This window comes from Ambystoma mexicanum, chromosome 5p (assembly GCF_040938575.1).
Source record: "Ambystoma mexicanum isolate Mex_15411 chromosome 5p, UKY_AmexF1_1, whole genome shotgun sequence".
NCBI classification, from domain to species: domain Eukaryota; kingdom Metazoa; phylum Chordata; class Amphibia; order Caudata; family Ambystomatidae; genus Ambystoma; species Ambystoma mexicanum.
The window spans coordinates 881,753,491-881,779,198 of NC_090930.1; the positions used below are offsets into that span (position 1 = coordinate 881,753,491).

The window sequence follows — 25,708 nt, forward strand, 5'->3', positions numbered from 1 at the left end:
AGGCTGTCATCAGCTTTAAGGTATGCATTTGGTTGTAACACCGCCGTCTCACGTTTCGAGGCGTACACAAACCGCAACCTAGGAGACGCAGCAAAATACCGAGGACAAAGCTAGATCGCATATGTGGATGATGCGAAGGTATACAATGATGGCGCTATGGCACATTCCAGGCAGCTTCATAGCTCCCAGTCTTTCTGCCTCTAGCGGTTCAGTTCGTACACTACAGCTGTCCTACGGGGAATGTCTGACGTACGACGTCACGGTGTGTAACCCTCACAGTACAGGACGTACACTCACCCAACATGGTTGCCATCGGGACACGCCTCCTGTGTTGTGCGCTCTAGCGGTGGAGCCGTAGTAGGGCACCCTGAGCGGAACTGAGAGACTGGCTCTGGGAGTGACTGTGGAGAGCAGCTGTGTGCGAGCCGGAGGGGATGGCATACAGAAGCTGCTGAGTTACACGGCAAACCAAAGATTCGGAGTTGAGAAGTGCAGGCGTGGCAAGGTCCTTGCTGCTTGAAAAAGAGACCAGGTTAAGAAACATCGCAGCAAGACCGACGGGACAAAAAGGGGCGACGAGGCTGGTTCTCAAGCCCCAAAAGCCATGGTGCCCGAGGAGTGCTGTTGTCGGGCACCGCGGAGCCCAACGCGTCCGGGATTGTTTAGCGGCATCAACACGCCCATCTGTACGGAGCGCTTCTCGGACCGCTACACCCTTTCACCTGGGCACGAGCTTGGCAGGTGAGCACGGCGCGAGCTGTCACTTCGCAGACGCAACACAGAGGCGCACACACAAGACTGCCGCGTGACAGCTCAAGGCTGCGGCCGCCCGTTTAATGTCAATATTGTGGTTTTGTGTGGGAAAGGCGTTGTAGGTAGGAATCCAGTGGACGGTAGTGGCAGAAACAAGAAGTAGTAGGGTTTAACAACTTTCTGGAGTCTTCGCAATTAAGTATTTGGTACCTTAAAAGTATACATCGAGACAAATTATACGATGTGATGCGCTTTTTTCTTTGCGTGATGGGGGAATTAAGCACCGTATTTAAAGGTACTTTTGCATATCCAGCTAAATTAAGAGCGTCACACGAGCCAGGATTTACACCAGCACACGGAGAAATGTGCTAGCCTTCATATATTTGAGGGAAAAGTCGCACTGGGCTTGTATATCGCAGAAGTTTGCATTTCGCTCCCGTTTTCCTTGAGTTTGATGGACATTCAAGCGAGATTACGGAGCGCAGGGGACACTCGCTGAGTGTGAACACTGCGGAAGCAAGCCCCTCCGTCCGTATTAAAAGAGAGGCATATCTTTTTTTTAAAGTTGTTTTTTCTCTATATTCATCGCCTCATTTACAACACCTTCCCTTCGCATCAATTCCGTTTAAAACTATAATGAATTTCTCTTTGTGCCGTAGACTTTGGTGCTTGTTCCTCTGCTGTTTCCAATCGTTGGCATGCAGTCAATGGGGCATGTTTGACAGTGCACCACCACGGCACCCGGCCTCCATCGAGGCGAGGGTTGGATACCTGCCCTGGGTGATCTGGAGCTACTGATGTTTCCGTAGCTCTGACCCCGATCCTAAACGTCTGCCACTTGATGATAGTCGAAGGAGAAGCAGGAGGCTCTCGCGATCTTTTATTGCTCTTGTTTCATTTGGAGTAGCCCGAATTTTAATTGGGTAGACCAACGGCACCCCCTCCTTGATCTTTACCCACGCATCGCCGTTTGTTTTTGTTATTTTGTTTTTCTAGGTTGAGGTGCGTGGTGTCCTCTGAAGAGCTGAGACATTACTGTGCATAGACTATATTTGCGTCTGAAGAAGTTTATACTCTACATTGTGTGGTTGAGTGCATTGCTGCATTGGGTGGTGTTGACCTACCATTTTTAAAACCATAGGGTGGCACTTCAATTGCTCATCGTTCTTTTATGTAGCTCGTATGTTAAAGCTATGAACCTCCTTAAATGCACCATTGTTATGAAATATATGCATTTGACTGGCATTAATGTTATTGACATTTCCACCTTCTACCTTACTTTGTATACCTCACGCACCGGAACTGGGGCCGTGTAGGCTGGTCTTGAATATGGCAATGGTGAATTGAAGGGCTAAATAGTCCATTGTGTTTCTTTTTATTCTTGAAGTTGATTTGGAGATCTCACAGTTTGAGTAATTACCCAATTCTCCTCTGTCTTGTTGGTGTCATACAATGTCGTCCCATCAAGCCTCCAAATAGTGATGGAAACAAAAGGTTAATGCATAATTTAAGTTGTGGAAAAAATCCTTGGTCAGTTTGCGATTTACTAGTAAAAAAAACTGCAATGGCATGGATGAATGAGTGATTAAAAATGTGTTTTTAATATGATGGGCCGGTTAGAAAATCTAATTTCTCCGGTCTCTCTTACTTCAGTCACATTTGAGCATGGAGTTACTTCTCACAACGGAATTGTCAACCTTCGGCGCCTGGCATGCTCAGTTTTTAATCCATAAGGGCAGGACATACCCTGGTGTTTATTTTCATTATTCTTAAAGTTACAATCTTTCGATATGCACGCTGCACTGGTCGTTTTGCTTGTACACACCCCATTGTTTTTTTGCGGTTTAACAATTACAAGTAGATTGTTAAAGTGGCGCAGTGACACTGCTGAGAGGAATAGTAAGGAAAATCAACCCTGACGTGGTTTACAGTCTGTGTCTAGAAATCATAGTTGCTGGGTCAGCGTCGCCAAAGATCAGTATATCGTTTTTTTGTAAGTTTGCATATGGTGCGATCCCACAGTGTGGTGATATCATGCATTTCCTTTTCGTTTGGGGCAAAAAGTATGGACCACAAGCAAAGTGAGAAAACAGTTTGAGCACGACACAAGTATTAGAACAAATAATAGTTAAAATATGTCAATGCAGTGTGACCAAATCTGCCAGCATTATCACATGAAGCAGCAATACCTTCTTGGTGCATCAAGTTCATGAAAATCAGGAGGGGAGGGATCCATAGTCGTGCCTGCTATGAATGAGTTTAGATGCCAGTTAGCTTACAGTGTGCGCTATGTAGATGGGTCACTATTATTGTTCTATTTTGAACACTATATAATATTCCACCATGCATGAGTGAGACACTTCCTATACCCTCACTCAACCAAATGACAACTGGAAGATTCCAGCTTTGACAGTGAAGGAAAAGGACACGTATTTAGGGAAAGGAGTTTGCTCGGTATGAGGTAAATAAGACGGAATTTCAACCCTTTCTTCTACTGTGGCAGCCGAGAGGAGCACATGTTCTTCAGTCCCCAATGTTTAAAGTGAAATATGAAAGGCGAGGTGGCCCAAAATCTTCATGAAAGGAATGCTGTCTTCTACCAGAGACATCATGGCCTAATTATCATTCTTTATTTACCTCCATGATATTAGGCGCCCCAACTTTGTAGCCTGTCCGTTTTCGAAGCCCTAATTGATGCATAATGTGTTCTATTGGTTCTATTTGTGACCGAGGCAATTTATGACGCACAAAACCAGGAGCAGGTAATTTGTTGCTGACCTGTGAATGGATGTAGCGTGTCCCTGATCTGCATTGACCGTCTTTAGCTACTGTTTTTTTCCATTCTTGTTGTGCATATGCAAATTGGGTGCTATCGGTGTTCCATCTTTAACCATCCAATTCTTCACACCCACTCCAGTATTTCTAATATTTGCAGAGGAGACTATGTAGTCCATGCTCAAATATTTTCATGCACTTTCTGCAAATATCCCGAAGTAATATCCAGAGGCACCTGGAGAGGCAAACACAGGCATATCTCAAGTAAGCAGCCTACAATATGTATAACAAAGTGTATCCACACCTGGACCTCAAGAGCCAAATCCAATCCAATTTTCTGCTCATCCGCACAAAGAGATTTGGAAGCAGTGAATCCGTGATTTGCATAGTCAAGGCTATCTTGAAAACCTGACGTGGATGAGCACTCTAAGACAAGTCTTGTAGACCTCCATTCTAAAGATAGATCAAGGGTCAGCCTAAAGAGAATTTGAGTTGATGTATAGAACATCAGTGGCAAAAATGAGGGCAAGCTGCATAACACCAAGACGTGATTGTATGAAATGATGGAAATGAGGACCCGTCACATAATCAATAGTTAGGACAGTGAGGGCCCCCAACATCAAAAACTGGCTACATGAAGAAAAGCAGTAGTAATATAATGTTATGTTATGTAGTGTTTGTACAATTTTTAATTGACAGTGATATGGCCTCAAAGCGCTACAGGGTTCTTGGATTCGGTGGCACCGTGGTCCACCAATGTCACCCATGACATAGATAAGCAAGTATGTTAGATGCCAGTCACAGTGAACATTTAAGGTTAATATTATCAGAAGGCTACACCCAGTATTTTGTTGTGCTGGTCTATACATTCCCCTGTATCTTCTTATGAACTACATAATTGTGTAACTTGACCAGTATAATTCATGGTGAAAAGCAGCGCTATATCCATGGGGGTTGCCTGAGGATGCTCAGCGCTCTTCCACCAGGGAATGCAAACACTGGCATTGATCATGGGGAGATGTGTTAGCATTGGAACTATAGATGTCACTTGTTGTTTCTAGAATCACTGGAGATATGCTTTGTTGTTTTGTTGGAGGTGAAACTGGCAAACTTTATTTATTAATTTAATTGTGGTATGTATACAACGCTACCTGGCCTATGGGGCCAGCATAGCAGTTTTCATACTTTGCTCTGCATCAGTGATAGGCATAAATGTAAATTCACGGTGTGACACTGGACACAAAATGTCCTACCCAGGCTCAGGATTTTGGCCGTACTGAAAATCTTGCCCTGTCTATGGTTTTCCAGGGTAGACATTCAATACCATCCCCAACATGGTGCCTGTGCCTTATGACGTACAGTGCTGAGCTTAAGCTTAGATCCTGCTTATATAGGCTTCATGAGCAAGCATGGGTAGCTTAGATGTTTGAACACTCGACTTGGAAACAGCCATTGGAACTGAATTCTAACCTCTCTTTCTATGCTTTTTCTTAATGGGAACAGTAATGCTGTAAAATAGCCCATAATGGCCCTATATCGGGGGGGTTCACCTTGTAGGAACAGATCAACATCGCCAAAGAATGTAATACCCACAAGCCCCGGCAAAGTCCGAAAATTAGGGGAAAAAACACAATTTTCAGACATTTCCCACAAGGGGATAGAGGAACCTTGAAGGGACGGAAGCTAAAGAAGTTTTATTAAGGACATGCAACAGCTAACACAAACAAGCATGCTTGAGTGAAGAGAAATTGGATAAATTACCAATAAGGAAGCACAGTAAATCAGGCCAAAGATTTAAAGCAACGTTTTACACAGTTCCTGATGAAGGTCTATCATTGACCGAAATGCATTGAACAATATAAAGTTTGCCAAAGGCCTCAGAAAGATGTAAATGGTTGAATACAAATATTTTTACTATAAATCCATCGGAATTATCCGTACTTTCTCAAGAATTATTGAAGACATTAAATACTCTTTCAAAAGAAATTTAGTGGGATACCCACACGAGTCCTTCCAGCTGACTGGCGATAATTAACCAGTCAACATTATATTTCTATTGGTTCTATGTCATTTTTTTTTTCTTGATTTTTGTAGGTCACCCAACCGAAAGACTGACGGATTTATTATTTTTCGGCTGATTTTAGGCCGCCTACAAAAAAGGTAATGTCCTTACCCCCCACATTCTCTTGCCCCATTTGGTAAAAAAACTGCATGGCCGTGACAGTTCGACTTAGAAAGACTGCTCTTTGCGGTCACAGAGCAGTCTTTCTAAATCAGCGTTTTTTTTTAAAAAAGGTCACCTAATACCGAATATTTAGTATTCCCAGTGTTCCAATTGCAAGCCCTGCTTAGTAGAAGTGAGCCTACTAGTGGGGTGATTTTAGCATAGCCCAGTACTAAGTATGAACCGACCCTAAACCCTTCCAGGTAGAGACGAATAGTCAAACGACCAAGTACCTAACCCTAAAGTATGATGGCCTCTTTTGGAAATGGCTTTACAATAGGCAGGAAAGTTGCCTTACTAATTGATTTCCTGGGACACAAGGGGTGGCACATCTACGAAAATGTCAAACTATCAGACAGTGATCTTTTATCAGAAAGCATGAATGACTTCGTCATTGCTCTGCGAAAGCTAGACAGATGACCACTTCAATCCCAAAGCCATCACTATCTTAGAGATCATTTTGCCACAAGAGTGAAAGAATCTGGCAAACCAGTGGAGGGCTATGTGACTGAGCTCAGACATTCCGCCCTAATTATGCAATTTTTGAAAAATATTAGACATGCACATACAGGACCGATTCATGGTCCACTGTAGAGTTAGGTTAGAAGGACAACGCGCCTCTCCATGAAAATGCTCCAAATAGCAAAGTGGGTGGAACACACTCTGTGGCTTGTGTAGCAAAGCTCAGCGGGTGTTCAGACAAGAATGTGGCAATCAAGATATTGATGGAAAACAGAGCGCCCTGAAGATACTGTAACTGTAGTAGCCACGGTAGTGTGGGGAACCTCTAAAGCAAGGATGGACAGAGCTATACAATGCAACATGATGGTTCCGGTGCCGCAGACGGGGTGTGCTTTCAGTGAGGAAGGAAAGGACATTTGACAAGCTCCAACATCTGTCCCTGAAGAAAAGTGTCATATAGGAGAGGGAGAGGGGTGGGGGGAGGAAGGCATTTTGCCAACTATTGCTGACCTTTTCAGACAACTGGAATTTTGCCTCGCAAGACTGTACAACTCGTAGAAGGTGCAAAGTGGGGGTCATCTGAAGAAAAAGGAGATGTGGATGAGTTAATGATCGGTGTGATGGACAGTGAAAATGGCAATGATTGAGAGCCCCATGGTGGATGTTGGAGTGAATGCAAGGGAGATGAAGATGATGGCTGCTTCGGGAGCAAAGTAACGCTACTCTCGAGGAGAGTTTTAGAGAGTGAGATAAGGAGTGGAGGACCTAATACCATTAGATATTAACCATGATGGGTAAAATATGGACAAAACAGACTTTCTGATGTATTTTATTGGGTCCTTAGACTTTAAAGGAGACAGCGCCATTATGGTATGGGAAGGTATGTAATGAGGAAAGGTGTCACTCTTAGGGTGGACAGAGCAGACGAAACTTCACATAAAATTGAGCCCAAACACTGCCTAGCAAGGCTTGAAAGTATCTCTGGAAGTACGTTGAGAGGTATAACGGGGTATTTACCAATTCAATAGGAAGACTCGCAGGGTTTTTTCACCAAATAGTCCAATGGAAGGAAGTGTGCCTGTTAACTGTGAAACTGCATCCCGTATGTTAGTCTTGCGAAAGGTGGAGATTAGAGTTGAATGTGTTGTGTGGAGAAGGAATAATTGAGTGAATGGGGGCAGTTGGATGGGCATTACCTTTGGTAGTCTGGTTTGATTGCCGGGCCTCTCCATTGCTTTCTCCAATGTACATGTGTGGCAGTTAGCCTGGTTTTAATTGTGCACCATTTGTAGCATTGTTTTGTCCGTGATATGAATTATTCTTTCTGGATTTTCTGATGTAATTTTGCAGATGCCCAGTGCTGTATGGCCGGAACTCTTATTTTGTCATTCACATTAGCTATTTTACAGAATAAGGTGTTAAACTCTGGCATCATGATTCACCTGGTCATTTCCTGCCTGCGCACATTCAACCTCTCAATCAAGATTCAGTTGGTGATGAAAATGATTTCAGGACTCCTTTGGCAGTGGTGTAAACCTATTCCGCCGGTGTCTGATCGTTATTTGAATACTTCACCGGCCTCTGATCCAACAGGTTGCAAAACATTCATCGCATCTCATTTGGGACTATTTCTCTTATTCCTTGAATATGTTTTTCTACGTGTTTAAGTCAGACCACCCATTGTGGACCTTCCAGCTGCTCCTACACCATGTCAAAAAGTGGGAGCAGGGGAAGGCGCACTTTGGTTGTGCAGCCTACTAGCTGCTGTGGGTACTGCAGTGTCTGACATATCTGTAAGTTTGTGGCCCTACTTCGCCAAAAGTGGTGTAGCTTGCACTTTGGATTTGAAGAGAGGCCCCTTGTTGTCACTTGGGGGGCAGTATGGCCGTTTTTTGGGCATCTTGCCCCTCCAGTGCATGATTTTGCTGTGTATACTGCCTCATACCTGCTTTGGGAGCCACTTACTCCATGTGCACAAACATGTGCATCAGCCGTGTGATGTTCATGTACTGTATTCGCATGCCTGAGGTGACAAAATGTAATTGTTCTACAAGAAGGACATGGACTTCCAACTAGTTGCAAGTAGAATGGCCCTTAATATGGATAGTAGTGTTTGCTAGCACGTGGAGAAGAGCGCAAAAGCACTGTACATATGATGCAATGCACTGCAAAGGGGCCTCTGCACACTAATAATTCTCCTGCCCCAGCACGGAGAATGGGCCGTTTATTGACTCTCAGTGGTGTTCAAGCATCAATGCTCTTCCATTGTTGTCGGAGGCACCTGTGCTCTTACCAGAGCTGTGTCGGGCCATGTCACGAATTTTATGTGTGTGTTTTACCACCAATTTCTTGGCCAACAGTATTTATCTGCTACAAACTGCCAGGGGACAGCCCCTTCTACCACCCACCTCTATTAACTAATCATCCCACTTGCCAAAGCATACATCTGTGTCTTATTAATTTAAATTTGTTTTTTTAATGGGTTTTTTTTTGGTGAGTTTCAATGCAACTGATGTTTTGCACTGAAAATGTGTGGTGAATATTCTGCAATTAAATCACTGGGTATAGCTTGTGTGTACATATTGCCAATGTTAATTTTCTGCAGTCCCCCCTATCCTAGTGACGATGGAGATTATCTTTGAGTGACAATTTCCAAGATATATGTATGATTACACCTATTTTGATAACTGTCACTGTTGTTGAATCATGTGGTCAGTATGTTTTAAGTAATTGAGCCTTGATGCTATGATTTAATATGTGCCTGGGTGTTTACACTTGTAAATTTGTAGATTAACGTTGCAGTCATTATTAGTAACGTGTGTATTTTGCACTGTGATGCAATTGATTTATAGTCCTTTTCTTTGCTAATATGTCGGATGATTATCTGTTTGAATTGAGTGTGTGCATTGTACTTTTCGAAACATGATTTTCGGGCGTGATATACAACCTGGGCACTTTGGGGATCATACAGTGATTTCAATTGTTTATATATCTGGACAAACTATTGAGTGGTACGTGTTTTTTATTTATTTTCTCTTTCCCCAACACATTTGTACACATAGGTGTTATTGGTTTCCCACCACGGCAACTATTGAATTGAATCACCCCCTAGGTCTCAAATTCACCTACCCCCCAAAATACAGGACGCACAATATTTGTGCACATCATTCACATGTTCGAGAAAGTGCATGATGGGCACAAACATGTCCCTATTGGGGTGTGTGGAAAAGCAGTGCAGTAAGGATCCACATGTGACCTAGATTCTGGCAACATGACCACAATGCTCCCGATCCCAAATGAACCACTGAACAAGAGGTAATTGACAATTGTGACAGAGGGCGACACACCAGAATGGCCACATACAGACATGCAGCAACAAATGTAGCCATTCAATATGGATAAAGATAAATGCACATCTTACCTGTCCCCTGCGCATGCAGTCGGCGGTCAAAAAACATCCCATTAAATAGCCATCATTCCCTGACAGAAGGATCTGCAGACAATGGAAACAATGAAACTGAGTGCAGCCAACACATCCATGCACCCAAAAAGTAAAAGCACACATGCCCCCCATCAGTGATCTGCAACACATGGAAACAACTCACAAGCCAAACATCCACATGTGTCCCAGCACACATGCAGAAACACTTGCATGCACTCAAGCACCCACACTGACCTACAACCACAACGCCCACACGGCCTGACTCTCCCCTCCACCCCCCTCTGAATGACATGCAGCAAATGTGCATGTCGCGTATCCCCGTTTCAAAGCCGATGGCACATACACAACACACATCAGCCAACGTGCTGCATGATATCAGAAATACAGATAAGTGAGCCCCCAAAAGGGCAGCCCCCCCCATGCCCACCCCCGGAAGACAAACAATAACATGACCAGGCATGCCATCACCAGTGTAGTAGTGGGACAGTGCAGTGAGTACAGTTGTGGGACCCCATGATGCAAAGCACAAGAAGTACACACATGCTCACCTCTTGCACTCCATGCAGGAGGCAGCATTTCATGGAGGCCGACGTTAAGACTGGAAGGCTGGCCACCGAGGCAACTGCCATGGAAGACCTAAGCAGACATGACAAAGCAATGTGAAACTGCAAACAAGGATAAATGCACGCAAAAAGTAGAATGCAAGGGAAAAGTGCAAGGTCAATGCAGATTTCATTATGACAGCATACAATTGGTTCAATTGTGTGTTCAACAGTCACATGGTTGGATGTCCAATACAAAATTTTTAAAAAATCCCCTCCATGGTCTCATGGATCTCGCGGACGGCAACAGTGGACCAGGAGGCATGTCTGCTGGCCAACATCTCACGCCTCAGGGCATCATTGTGTGCATGGCCCTCTGCAAGCAGGGATGCCTGCAAACACTGCAGATCTGCCCGTTGCCCCTATGCGCTGTCTGTGGGAGCGGCATGTGGACCATATGACCTGCATCTGTTGCACCACCTGTGTTGCTGGGAGCCATTCTATCCATGCTCTCGGGCAAACTCTGAAAGGAACTCTGAAAGGCATCACCCTGTTGATATGCGGAACACATCTGCTCCCACTCTGTCTGCCCAGCCTTCACACGTGTGTGGGGCCCACTCCTGCCTGATGCAAGGGAGCATGGCCCCTGCTGTGATGCTCCTGTCCTTGGATGTAAGTCTACAACCCTCCCTTGGACATCTGTCCCAGGACCAGAAACCAATAAATGGGAGGGTGGCCTTTCAGCTATAACCACTGCAGACGGGGGTGGTAGCGGGGCAGGGGCGCACCACTTACTGGCCTTGTGAAGGCACCTGACCCCCTGCAGACTCACGGGCCCCAACTGCTCCACCCATTGGTGCATTCACCTCCGCCAGCATTGAGAACTGCACATCCGTTTCAGCATCAGAGCAGCTGTGTCCAAAGATTCAGAAGAGTCTTCAGCACGGCTTAGGATGGTCTGTAGCACCAGTTGGTTCTCACGGCCTGCCATGCCACGCACGTCCCCCACTGGTGGTCTGAAGCACCACAAACGCTTCTTCATCCTCCTCTTCCTCTGCAGCCTCCTCACCTGTACATGGACAGAAAGACATGTGGAGTCATGTGCAACGTGTCTACAGTAAACATGTGTATCACATTGCTGTCATGCAAGAAAATGCTGGGCATGTAGTCAGAAGAAATACAGCATCCACACAATATACCCAACAAGCAATGTGGGCATGGAATATGCAGACTGGCCACCAGATTCGCTGCTCAGGGCCATGCTGCCAGTGGACACATTTCCAACCAACAGGGTCATTCAGAAGCACGTTAGGGGCAATGTTACTACACACTGACTAATACCAGTGAAATGGGCAAGGACCTGTGTCTCTGTGACATGCAATTACATTACATGGCAACAGGCAGCCACACATAGCCACATACAAGGCTCCATCCATCACATACCACACCAATGTTGTCTTGGTCCAGTGATTGGAGACAATGAGAATGTTGGGGAAACCATAAGTAGTCCCAGGTGATGTATGGCTGTAGGAGGACCACCTAGGCCAGGTCCGTGAAGTGGAGAGAGTAAGTTCATGGAGTTGTAGATGGGGAACAAGAGTGTGGGTTGAGTGTGAGAGGGTAACGGGGACCAGGCGTCAAAACGATTTGCCTCTTTGTCATTGGGGCAGCGGGGATGTGTACAGTCTGAAAATATGCACACTCTCTCAGGGCACGCCATAAGGCGTGTTGTATGTGTCAGCTTGGATGCTCTTTGTGGCATGGCAGCACATTTATACATACGTAAAAAGATAATCAATACCCTGCATGGCATGAAGTGTAACTAGGATTTCTGACACATGCACATGTCCAGCAGAGCAGAGTCACTTGCATCAAGGATGCAACTGACAACTGTGCACGTTCTGGTATCAGGTTGCAGATGTTGATGCTTGTGGCGGATGAGTAGTGTCAAACGGACATGTTCCACTAATTTAAAATGCATGGTTTGTATCCACTGGACATGAGTCAGTCCACCACATGACATGGTTCACCCAGGGCAGTCATTCCAATGCAGCCAGATGTGCACCACAATTCTACACCTTGTTGAGGCATTACTGCACAATGCTGGTCACTCAACGGATGTGTCCTCGTAATTTTCGAGACCTCCCATGTCTTGCACCTGCTCCAGTAGTATGAATTGGCACATAGCCTTTTCATGCTGGGTCAGCTCCTCCGCCACTGGTGATTTCTCCACCCATTCCCCCCTCTCCAGTTGTCAAAGCAGAGGCCAGGTTGGCACCCAGTTTGGACTTGGTGCAACGGGTGGGATCATTCCAGAGCTTAACTACCTGTGCAGCAGTGCGCATCTCAAACCCTAAGGCGTGGATGTTGTCTATGACATGCTGCCACTGCACTATACGCTGAGCGTTTGTGTGGGTGCTCCCAGGATGCTGACATATGTCACGGTGGTGACTGGCCATGTAGACTGTGAGGATCTGGAGTTCTTCATTGTGGAAGTTCTTCTTCCTCAACATGCTTGTGTCCTGTGCCATGTCATGGGGTTGAGCCTCTTCTGTTATACAGGCTTTGCCTTCTCACCAGGGGTGCCATGAGTTATTGGTGCCATCCCTGTGTGGCTGGGACTACTTTGGGATCCAGCTGCCGGACTGCAATTGGTCTGGGGCATGGAATGACCCCTTGGGGCTGGGGCAGCTGCTTCCACAGCTTATCTCTGACCCCTTAGGGCTGGGGCAGCTGCTTCCACAGAATGTCCCTGAGCCCGGCCACATCTGCGCCCTTTCCCTCTTGGGGCCTTTACACTCGTGTCCCAGGTGTAACGGAAATATGCAAGGCACACCAAGTTATTGTCCTGGGCAATATGAGTGAGGGAGCAGTCAACGTGATGTGAGACGTAGTTCTGTGGTCCAGCAATGCTCAAATGTACCCTGGATGTGGATAGTACGGTACATGATACACAGTACCAGGATAGCTTCCGAAAAATGAAAAAAGTGGTACGCAATTAGCAGTGGCACCCTGCAACACAAAAAATGCATATGCGAACCCTGGAAAACTACCAGAAAATTAAGAATAGTGGTTCACAATAGCGCCCAGAGTTCAAACAAATGCATACGGGACTCACTGATAGCCTTGCAAAAATCAAAAGTAAATGCGCATATGCGTGGAGACAAAGTGAACGGACTGTGTGGCACCCCAAAAATGCCTGTACGCCACTCGTCCGTCTCCTCAACTTTGCACACACGTTCGGAGTTGCTCTTACATGTACTTATGTATTCCCAAATATGGTGTGCGCACGGAGCGGGTGTCACGTAAGTTACGTGCTGAGGGCCTTTCCTCTGTTTCCACGTGTCTACACTTTTCTCAGTTTCCGCCTGCCTTCATTACGAGACACGGAAGACCCACGCTCCAGCCTCCATGCCATATTACCTGCCTCCAACGTTGCAATCTGCTGCTGCCTCTACTGTGTGCGTGTGTGTGTGTGTACCTGCTGCCCACCTGCACTGCGTTGGAGTGCCTGCTGTTCAGCCATTGTCTGTGCTCCTGTCACCGCCTCAGCTGCCTTGTTGGACTACCACTGTGCCATTCCGCCACCAATGCTCCACAGCCCATCTCCAGGACCAACTTGGCCACCCATACCTGCCTCAGGGGTTGCCATGTCAGCACCATCATCCTCTGACCAAAGTAGTAACCCCATGGCAGCGAGCTGTCAAGTTTAGCGCCAGTGATGTTGGCATCCTGGTGGAGGAGGCCCTGGGGCATTATGATGCCCTCTTCAACTTTGTGATACAACACGACAAGGAAGGACATTGGCAGATTTGGGACGAGATCACGGATGCCATCAATGCGGAGGGGGTGGCAGTCTGCACCTTCAAGACCGTAAATAAGCGATGAGAGGATCTGAAATTCATCACCAAGGGCAAAGCCATGCGCTGCATCCACGCTGGTGCTACCGCAGAGTGGCACTGTGCACGCAAGTGCAGGCTGTCGAGTAACAACATGCTGGTCCTGGAGAGGTTCTACCCAGTGCTGCATTCCCAGGTCTGCGAATTACGCCAACGTCTGGAGTCGACTGGTGAGTAGCCATGTGGTGCACTACTCCTACCGTGCATGTGTGTTGTACATGTACCTGCATGTTGGCAGCAAGTATATTTTGGAGACGGATGTCTGCATGCATGCCCCAGGCATTGCTCTCCATGTGTGGATTCAGACATCTTCAGATCTGAAATGTGCTCTTACTTGCATTGTGTGTTGTAGTGCTGTCTTACAGACTGTGCACATGCAACGTTACTTGTATTTGAGACGCGCCAGGATTGTAAGTGTGCCAGTTGAGGTAGTGTTGCCCACGTCATGTGCATGCATGATACTCGTGTGCCCAAAATGGGAATGTGTGTCTGGACATCTGTCACGCCTGGATGTAACGCATGCATTTGGATGTCTGGCTTAGTCACGTTGGGGCATTGCAGGTCCCGGGACTCTGATATGATTGGTCATGGTGCCGCTTGGGCCCGCTCGGGGGGGGAAGGGGGAGGGATGTATGTTTGTGTGGGTGTGTGTGTGTGTGTGTGTGTGTTTGATGCTATGGCATGCTCACATGTGCAATTGATGCATGTGTGTATAGCATACGCAATTGATTTGTTTGTTCCTTTGACAAGTCATGTTCCAATGTTGGTGATTCTACTCCGGCTTTGGTGCAGTACACTGATGTTGCTGTTATGTCTCTCCTTTTCCACAGTTGTAGCTGATGAAGAGGGTGGAAGCAGTGCTGTGGAGCAGTGATGCCTCTGCCAGACAGAGGCGCATGCCCCCGCCACACTCCCCAAAGCTGCTCTTCGGGGAGCGATGTGGCGGGGGCAGCGCCAGTGACATCAGGCATGGCTGCTGGGGGTGAGTCTAAGAATGTGAAGGGGGAGGGACTTCTCAGCAGTGGTGGGTCCAGGTGATGCCACACAGGGGCCATCCATGGCAGAATACACCCTGGAGTCATCCAGGTTGACGGAGGGGGAGTCGGAGGGGCAGGGGAAGGTGGAGGAGGTGGCCGTTGGAACTCTGCGCATGGGGTCAGGTGGGGATGTTGAGGTGGGCATGCTTGCTCCAGTCTTGTCCCAGGGGCATGAGTCTGTGCAAAATCCTGTCCCTGGGGCATCAAATTCAGCAGTGCACGCCTGCCAGGATGTCTCCACCCAGATCTACCTCCCCTTGTCGGCTTGTGCTTCCACCCATACCGACATCTCCTTGCCACCTGATGTGCCCATCCGGTATTATGTGCTGCCCCTGCTGGCTGGTTTGACAAGGCAGACAGGTGTCATTTATGATGATGGGCAGGCAACTCATAGTCTGCTTGCCCATCATCACAGTGAGCTATACCACCTCGTGGCCTGGCTTTCAGCAGGTGTGTTCCCTGGTGGACTCCATGTTGACTGGTGCGACCACCTCCCTGCTTTCCTCCTCTGTGCATCAGTCCTCCAGGGTGCCTTCCAGCCGACATACCAGCAGGGCCCCCTGTGCACTGGTCCCACCCACAACGCCCTGTCTGGTGGAGCTCACATACCTGCCATAGGTGGGAGTCCCAGGCACAGCAGCTGAGGTGGTCACTGTGTCTACCCAGGCACTGACTGGGTCACAGGCAATGGAGGGACAGCAGGCACTTGTTTATTGATTTGTAGGGCGTACCAAACCCTTAGGTAACTGGGCGCACAGCATAAAAAGAATACTTAAAGCTTAGTTACAGGTATAGAAGGGTACAAAGAGTACTTACAAGCTTAGTTACAAATGTAGAGAGGTACAGGTAGGAAGCATACACGTATACATACAACTGCGATCATTCGTCTTAATGGTTGTTAAGGCGTAAACGGGTGAGGGTGTTGCGTCTGAAACTGTAATAGGACTGATCCCTTCTGAGCTCCACTGGTAGTGCATTCCTTTGCTGGGCCGCTTTTACTGGGAAGCTGTTGCGTCCTGTTTTTTTTTTTTTTTAGTCTGAATCTAGGTATTTGAAGGCAGAAGGAATCGGTTGTCATAGAAGGTCGTACAGAAGTGTTTTTTTTATTTTTCTTTCCTTCAGGTATGGAGAGGCTGCGTTATTGAGACATTTGAAGGTAAATGACACAGTTTTAAAGAAGATCCTATCGCAAATTTTCAACCAGTGATGGTTTCTCCTGGCATTGGATATATGCTCTCCAGTTGGAGGTTCAGGGCCGTTCTGAGGGCATTATTTTGCAGTGTCTGTAATTTGTTGATGATATATTTATTAGCTCCTAGGTACAATGCATTACAGTACTCCAATGAGAGCATTAGCTAAGCTAATGCAGCTTGCTAGTGAGAGGAAGGAAGGGTCTACATGCTCTGAGTTTGCCAGTGTAAGCAGTGGATGAGGCCAAGGAGTTTACCTGTTTTTTTAGAGTTAGCGTGGAGTCCAAATAGAAGCCAAGTGTTTTCACTTCTTTGGCGACTGTAATTATATTGCCATCAATGTTGAAGGCGCTATAGTTAGTATCAAGTTATTTTAGGTTATTAGCCGAGCCATGGATCAGGAGCTCTGTTTTAATGACTTTCAGGCAGAGGCCATGGGTTGCCATCCATGCCTGCATGAGGATGTATATTTTGTTTACTAAGGCTGTATCTGAGGTGAAATTGCCTGAAAGGGGAATGAGGATCTGGGTGTCATCCGCGTTATTTGTATAGGTGACACCCATTCTATCCAATTTGTCAAATAGAAGCTTAGTAAAGATATTATACATGGTTGATGAGACACAGGAGCCCTGTGGGACGCCACATGTTGTTTGAATTGGGTCTGCTGATGCTGAAGTGGAAAAGACTTGCATATTTCTGTTGTCTAGAAAGGACTGGACCCTAGCTATGGCTTCACTCGAAAAGTGGGCAGCCGATGCTAGGTGTTTGCGTAACACTGCATGGTCCACCAAGTCGAACGCTGCCAACAGATCAAGGAGGAGTAGCATAGCTGTGTTTCCTTTGTCGTTGGTCAGTTTGCGCTTTAAGGTCTATTAATGCATTCTCCGTGCCATGCTGGGGTCTGAAGCCCGATTGGCGGGAGCCGAGAAGTTGGTTGGTCTCAAGGTAATTCTGAATTTGAAAATGGGCCACTCATTATCTTGAGGAGGAATGGGACCGATGTGATAGGCCTGTAGTTTGTTGGGATGGACGGGTCTAACGTTTGTTTTTTGAGAAGGGATAGAACCCAGGATTCTTTTACCCTACTTGGGACAGTATTGGATGAAAAGGAGACATCAATGAGTTTGGAGATAAAGGGGGCTAAATCTCTGGCCCCATCCTTAATTATTTGGGCCACACAGTTGTCTCCTTTACAGTTCGACGGTTCTAGGGATGCAATGATTTTTTCAGTTTCCTCAATGGAGACTTTAGAGAATTTAAATGGAGCCAAGTCAGGCTTGTCATTAGTAGTGGTATTGGCTGGTATTTCAGCAAGGGGAAAAGAGGCTTTTTTAGCTGCAGTGTTTGATTTTATTTGCTAGGGCATTTTGAATGCTGGTGCACCATTGCTTGTCTTTCGGTACGTTATCCGGCAGAGGTATGGGCGATTCTAATTCCCGAAGGATCACAAACAGTTCCTTGGTATTGGATCATGCTTTTGAGATTCTTTCATTAAAGACTTCTTTTTTTGTTTGGATAATTTCTTTCTTGAAATTATTGGCACAGAGTTTTAGTTTTAGTTTATTTTCTTCCGTTGTGGCATGTTGCCATATGGTTTCTAGTTTCCTTTTTTCCAATCTAAGTTCTTTGAGGTGAGGGGTGAACCAGGTATTAAGGTGAGTCTGTTGTTTACTCTTGCGTACCTTAACCCCTAAGTGCCAAGGGCGAGGTATCTCGTCCTTGGGATTACCTCCCTGTTGCCAAGGACTAGATACCTCGTTCTTGGCACTTAAGGGGTTAATGAAACAGAAAACGTTAGAAGGCATTGAATGGCAAAATACCAAAATCACCAAAAAAGGCCTTGGTACTGGGGGGTGGGGGGACCCATGGCAGTTAAAAGGTTAAGTGGGACAATGGTATCTAGGACCTTAGCCATAGTGTTGTTATAGGAATCCACCAGGGTATCTGGGTCGGAATTGCTTGGCAAGGCGTTAATCACAGGAAGGAGGAGAGGTAGGATGTTGTCTGGTGTGATGTTTTTCTTCGATCTAGTGGGAAGAGGGGGTGCCATAATTTTATCTTTATTTATTTGTTTGTTTAGTGTTAAGCTAAAGTCAATTAGGTGGTGGCCAGTCCAAAGTTGGGGTGTAATTTTAGTGATGGCAGTTTAAGGTGGCTACCCAGTCTAGTGTCCTGCCTTTATCACTTAGGAGCAGTGCAGGTGCCGTACGCCCCGAGGATACTCATCAGCTCGGAAGGTGTACCAATGAAGCAGTCACTGGGTACTGTGGCAACCGGTGGCAATAACGAGGAGGCATTATGTTGCATGGCAAACCACCCAAAGGAGGCAGGCAGAAAGTGTGGTTCAGGCAATATGAAGGGCAGATCGTGCCAGAGAGGCAGCGGGCACGGGAAGCGAGAGTCATGATGGCCAAGGCTGAGATTGCGCTGCATCGGGCAAAAAGGCGGGCTGCCATGCTGGGGGGGCCACTTGCACGAGAGCTAGAAGTGCAGATGCTGGACCACCTGCAAGCCCTCCAGGCAACAACGGAGGCCCGTCTGACAGAGGAGGAACGTGGCATTGAACTCGACCCTGGTCGAAAGCCTGAGTGAGATTGGAGAGGATGACTAGCCCGCTGCCTTTTGTACATTGTAATTTAGGTGCAGGTTTCCTTGTATTGTTTGCCCCTGACTTTGCCGACTTTCCTTCAGTTTTTCATGTATCTAGTTATTTAGGCATAGGGTTGTTTTCTCATTTCATATTTTTCCCTGAACTGCTTGGACCTTCATTCCCCGTTTTAATTGTAATATTTTTATTCAATACATTTTTCATTTTGTTACATTTCACGCTTCATGTAGTTCATTTGTGTGTTGGCAACTTTGATAGTTCACTTTTCAGCCAGTGCATCTCTCCATTGCAAGTTATGTGTCTTGTGGCGTGCCTGCGTGTGTTGTTGCTGTCATGGTTGCATCTGGAAGGATGCACATGTACCTGATGTGGGGGTGGGTCCATCAGACAACTGGGTCTGCACTGTATTTCTTGTTCATTTGCATTTACCGGTGCAGCATCACTCTGTGTTTGGCATCAGTGTGGTTGGGGTGGAGGGAGGTGGGCTCACTGTGGAGATGTGCTATGGTCACGTTACATGCACATTTGTTTGTCATTGTGTTAAACCCATGTCATGCAGACACGCCCACCAGCATGTGCAGTCGCACACTGCCTTCTCTCGTGTGTTGCTCTACCTCTACCACTGAAATGTAGTAGTGAGCCATGTCTGCTCTTTTGGTGTGACAGCACAATTTCCCTGTCTCAGTGACTCATGCACTCCGACTGCCCTCCCATCACCCATGCTTGACCCTGTCATGTTATTGTTCCCTGATGGGTATTTTGCCACCCTTTCCACCCAGGTCACCGATGCTCAGGATGTGATGCGCCTGGCCACTGTTTGTGGCTCTGGAGAATATTTTAGTATGTTTACTTCTGTCGTGGGCACACATTCAGTTTGTGTGCTTTGATGCCTTGACAATGTGCCATGCCAACTGATTAAAGTCTGAAAGGGTGTGTCGGCGGATGCTCCAGTCCTGGATGGATCTACGGTGCTTCCTGTTAATCGTGTTTGCGGTGGCCATGTTGGGGGTCCAGTTCACAGTGCTGGCAGACCATGGAGGTTCCGGTGAGCTGCAGACCTGCATTGCGCTGGTATTGTGGGGTATTGTGGGGGACTGTCAGGGGTCTGCCTGGGAGGATGGAGGGCCACAGATGAGGGGGGCTGGTGGGTGGTGTCCAGGCTGGAGGGGGCTGGAGGTGTCATGGGTGAGGGGTGGGTGGTGTCTAGCCTAAAGTGGTTGATGTGCAGTAGAGGGGTATACAGCCAGAATGGGCACCGAGGGCGTGGGGGGGGTGCAGCCTCCATTTATGAGTGAGGCATGCGATTTTGCAGTGGTGAAGCCTGGGCTTGTGAAGGAGGCCCCATATTTTCACAGGGTTGCAGCCTGGGCTTGCGAGGGGCCTGTGCTTTTGCAGGGGTGCAGCCTTGGCTTGCGAGGGATGGCCTGTGTTTATTCGCAGGGGTGCAGCCTGGGATTTTGAGGGATGGCCCCTGTTTTCGTAGGGGTGCAGCCTGGGCTTGCGAGGTGAGGTGCGCGATTTTGCTGGGGTGATGCCTCCACTTACGAGGGAGTCTCGCGTTTTCACAGGGTTGCAGTCTGGGCTCGTGGGGTTGGGCGCGCCTTCGCGCAGGGGTACTGGATGGTGGGTCAGGGGTGGGTGTGGAGGCGTGCGCGAGGTTTGCTATTGCTTGCTTTTTGGTGCGCGTGGGGGCGTGTTGTGCGCGTTCCCCATGCAGCTTTTTTTTACTTAACGCAACGGCTATAAATGTGCCTTTGGGTGGGGGGGTCCTTCTCGGTGCTCAGCCCTTGCGTGATTTCTGTGCCCAAATCCATGAATCGGGCCCAAAATGTTAACTTTTAACACTGTACTCAGAATTTCAAATTTCTTACATCACAATATCCTTTGGACCAATATCGCTTTTTATTTACTTCTGTCCACCTTCCAATTGGTAGGATGATTGGACTTTAAATGAGAGGACTTTAGAAAAGCCAATGAAAGACAACGTGAGGCTATTTTTAAGAGACCTAAAGCTACATAATTGTTAGGCACTGGCACATTATTAATATCATTTTCCAACTTTTCTTCTCTTTATTTTCTCTTCTAGCAGCAATCTAGTTAATGGTAAAAATAGATGGATGGACATTAGCCTTCCCCCCCCCCCTGCGCCCATAGTCCTTTGAAGCAATTTTTTATGTTAACTTGCTTTAGTGTTACATTAACCATTTTGCGTAACTTTGTTAGTGCGTCCACTATATAAATGACCATGATTATTACAAACTCTCTGAACCTGAAATTCATTCACTTGCAGCCGCTAACATTGAACGTTAGCAAGCACCATATGTGGGAGTCTCTGTTTAGCAAAGAACACTTACTTGTGGAGAATTCACTGTCACTTTGCATTGCAAAAATCAAAAGCACTCCTTGCGGTACACCCTCACAGATGGAATTTCTGTCACACACGTAACAGAAATAGTCTGCATGTTCTAAACTTTTTACTACTCGTTTGGTCTTCCAAGAAACTACCTCAACTCATGTGGCAAGTCAGTCAGCCCAGGGAAGCTTTACAGAGGAAAATCTAAGTCTGTTGTATTGTCTGTCGGTTACTGTGTAACTGAGTCTACAGAGCAGGTCTTTCAAAAACAAATGCGAGAGGGGGTGAAGTGTCTGGAAGGTGAGTATTGGGGTCGAAGGCACAGTGGAGAGGAGGGAAGATGCAGCCAATGTGAATTCGATCTGTAAAGGGACTTCAGGACCAAATTCACAACTGATGGAGCTGAAAGGAGCAACAAGCAGGATGCCCTGATGAGGAGAGGACTGCATGTTGAAGAAAGCACTGACAAATAAGTGGAGGCGAAGTCCGCAGACAAAACGACGAGCTACTAGAGCAGAATTTCTCACAGCATTTAAGTTAAATGACTGGTTGTATAAGCCTATGGATGAAATGATGGCAGCTCATTGGGTCCCTATATCATTTTTTTTAAACCGCTTTTTATTCGGTTTTGCACAGAAGTGGGTTCACCAAAGCATCCACACTTTTATCCCTTGGTCCAAAGCATCCAACCCCTTCTTCCCCACTCCACCCCTCTCTTTTATCTTCTCCACGTTCTCCTCTCCCCTCTGACCCCGTCTCTCCTTCCATCTCCCCCTATTGCCCCGCACCACTGACCCTTCCTCCCTTTCCTCTCATTCCCACCTTCCCCAAATCTTCTTGAACGGCTATGGACAGCTTCTAGTTTTGTACACTACTTGGTCCCATCTTTTTAAGATCCATCACAGATCTCCACCCTGTGATTGTTGGGGCTTCTGGGCTCATCCACTTCTCTGCTATAGCTCGTTTAGCCATTGTGCATGCTATATCCAGGAGGCTTCTGCCATACCTGTCTCCACATCCCGAGCAATGCACCCTTGGGGTCCAAGCGTAATGGTCTCTCCCAGGCCCCATCTACCTTTTCAGACAGCTTTGGGCATTGCCATGACCTGTGAATATAAGTCCCTCTATGGATCTTGCATTTAGGGCAAGTGTAGTACTTTCCTTTACCCATCCTCGTTAGTTTGTACCTAGAGTAGTAGACCCTGTGCAGGTATTTGAGTTGTATCCTCCTCGGGCAGGCTGCTACTGCTACGCTGCTACTGCTACTTCTCTAGGGTACTGTAGAGCCTCCCTCCATTCGTCGCCCTCCATATCTCCTACATCCTTCACCCATCTCTCCCTCAAACCTTCTCAATGTACCCTCTAAGTCTTTGGTTTTTCTTTCATCTCTCCGCTCAGTACGTCCAGTATGTTCTGCTCCATTGGGGAGGCCTGTGGGCAGCCCTACAGATAAGGGGTTTATCAGCCACTTTTAGTCCCTACAAATAAAAACGGGGGGTAAAATTACTGTAAATAAAAAATGGCAAATGGACGCATGGGGCCTTTTGCCCCTTCTTTCACCCAAACGGATCCATTTGTGTTTGGACCAGTAGTTTTAGTACCATAAGAAGAAACAACTATAATTATGGAAGAGGTGACATTTTGTCTTTTAATGTGCATGAATAACTTGGTGGCAAAAAGTAATTCTCAAAAAAAGAAATCTGTTTATAGTTTACACATTTTTAAACTACTCCCATTGGGAACAGGACACTTTTTACTCCTAAAAAATCATTTTACTTACTGCTTTAAAAAAATAGGGAGTAAAATACTTCAAAATCTTATCTGGAGCATTACCTGTGGGATCTCGTTCCCTCTAGTCAGTGCGCCTAAGTTGCAAATATCTGTAGTGCTCCTTTCTGTTCAACCCCCAGTCTTCCCTCAGCTCCTGGAAGGACCTGACGCCCATCAGTGTCACTATATCCCCCACCAATCCCCTTCCTTTTCCCGCTCCCCATCCGATCTCAGGTATTCAATTCCCTTTAATAAGCCTGTTCCCCCATATCCTAGCCGCCAACGTAAGCCACTTCTGCCATCATAAATATCTATGGGCTTGCATTCAGACCAAACCCACCGCTGTCGTGATCAGCATACCCGCAGCCTTTTGGGTTTTCTCGTATAGGAGCCCCTACCAAATCATTCCTCCCCATCAACCCCAATTCCACCAAGGTATCTCTACCCACCCGGTACTCATTCACTATGGACGGTTGTGTTGCCAAGAATTGGAGCCTCAAGTTGGGCAAACCTAGCCCCACTCTTCCCATTTGAGACTTTTTTAGATTTTACTCTGGGCGTCTTCCATTCCCATAAGTACTCCCTCAAGGTTTTGCCAACCCTATCGAAGTCCCCTTCTTGTATTGCACACCAGGCGTGCTGAACAACATCTAATCTAGGAAGGGTCACCTTTTTATAAAGCGCAACCGTACCCATCAAAGAGATGGGAAAGTCATCCACTGTTTGGCATTTTGCTCAAACCTTCTGACCGCCGGGTTTAGATTCAGTTAAAGGATGTCTCGTTGTTTTGAACAAATACCCCTAAGTACCAAAATCATTCTCATCTGTTTTCAGCGGTGTACATAGTCTGCGGTACCCCACACTCCCTCCCCTCCCCACCATTTCCCCCATTCCACCGGGTAGTGGATGGATTTCTCCCAGATAATCTTCAAGCCGGAGTATGAGCCTATCTCCTCAAGGATGGTCCTAATTCTCAACACTGAGCTCTCCTGGTTCGTCACGTAATTCAGGATGTCGCCTCTATACAACGATATCTGCTCTGGACTTTCCTGATCAATCTGGGTCTCCACTGATCCATTCTGCCAATGGCTCCAGCACTCGGGAGAACCGCATGGGTGAGAGTGGGCATCATTGCCTGGTGCCCCAGCCCAGCTTCAATCTTTCAGAGACCATCCCATCAACCCACTGTATAATACTTGAACCTAACCTATGACACCCTCTCCAAAGCCCATCTTCTGCAGTACCGCAAGCGGGTATGCCCACTCATTGGGGCCAAAGGCTTTTTGGGCATCCAGCGCTATGATGTCCAGCGGACACTGTATTCTCTTTGCCCCTCCCAATACCAGGTGAAGGCGCCTGATGCTCAACTTGGTGGACCTGTTCGGGATAACCTCACACTGGCCATCTTTAACTATATTGAATATAATTTTGCTCAACTGATTTTCTAAGGCCTTAGCGAGAATTTTGGTCTCAATATTTATTAGAGGTATGCATCCATACAACCCACATTGTTACCTTGGTTTTCCCTGTTTAGTTATTACAACTATCGCTGCTTACCTGAGATTGGTTGGCAGTGCACCCTTCCCCCTGCTCTCTTGGAGCATTTCCCACAGCGGCCCCCCCGAAATGTCTTCCTTCAAATTAAGCCACGATTTCAACAGGAAACCGTTTGCTCCCGCAGTTTTGCGCCTCCCAAGATGTGCCATTGCATCCTGCAATTCCCCTAGCTGCAACTCTTCCCCCCCCCCCCATCCAGACACTTGTTTGGGTCTCCGACAAACTGGTCATAGGGAGTTTCTCCAGGAAGTCCTGCACCTCCTATTTCCTCGATACTTGTATGTTTTGAAAAGTTCCTCATGAGTCCAGAACAAACATTCCACTACAATTATAAGTTTAACATATTCAAATTAGCTGTTTGAACTGGAACATGCGGTCCTCCATTACCAGGAAAGCAGGACCTCTTGGGTCAGAGATACATGTATTAAGCTAGACCTAGATGAAAAAAATTGTAAGACCTAAATCTTGAACATGAACCATTTGCTGAGCGTAATCCCTTAAGGCATATGTGTTGATACCGGTAATCATTACACATCCTATGTTCTAGTAACTAGATTTTAGTGATGAAGCACCAACATCTGACTACGGTTGCATATATGCACTGTGACACAGCCAGCCAACTACACAGAGTATGTGCTAATGGTACTCAACTCCTCCTTCAGGCCATGTCACAAATACAAGCTTCAGAAAACTTACATTTGGCACAAAGTCTCTGCTCTCCTACATGGGACACATTTTCCTCAGAATAGAGGGGTTGATTTGGGAAACCAGGATTAAAAGGCCACACTTCTTGTGAGACCAAACAGTTCAGATACAAGAAGACAATTGACATTTGTTGTCAAACCGTAAAAGCTTGACAAACAAGGTGGTGCACCTGCAACTCTGAGCCCCTTTTGCTTCCACATGCAACATGCTGAAAAGGAAGTCCCGTAGATTAGAAAGAGCTTTAGGTTTATCTATTTGTGGAAATAAATTTGCATTTCTATTTTATTGATGAAGTTAAAATGACCATGCATCTGCACAATACATTACACCTCTTCTGACTTCTCTAGGTCTACTTTAATTATTGTTTTACCTATCTTTGATCTCGATGTTA

The 25,708-nt window shown here is 46.7% G+C and overlaps 1 protein-coding gene across 1 annotated transcript in view; it reads left to right on the plus strand.

The window, feature by feature from the left end:
• The first annotated feature begins 341 nt into the window (after positions 1-341).
• STK17A (serine/threonine kinase 17a) overlaps positions 342-25,708 on the plus strand; it is a 211,402-nt gene continuing 186,035 nt past the window's right edge. The window contains exon 1 of the mRNA XM_069613308.1: positions 342-741. Coding sequence (XP_069469409.1) covers positions 605-741 — 137 coding nt within the window. The 5' untranslated portion in view covers positions 342-604. The remainder of the gene's footprint in view (positions 742-25,708) is intronic.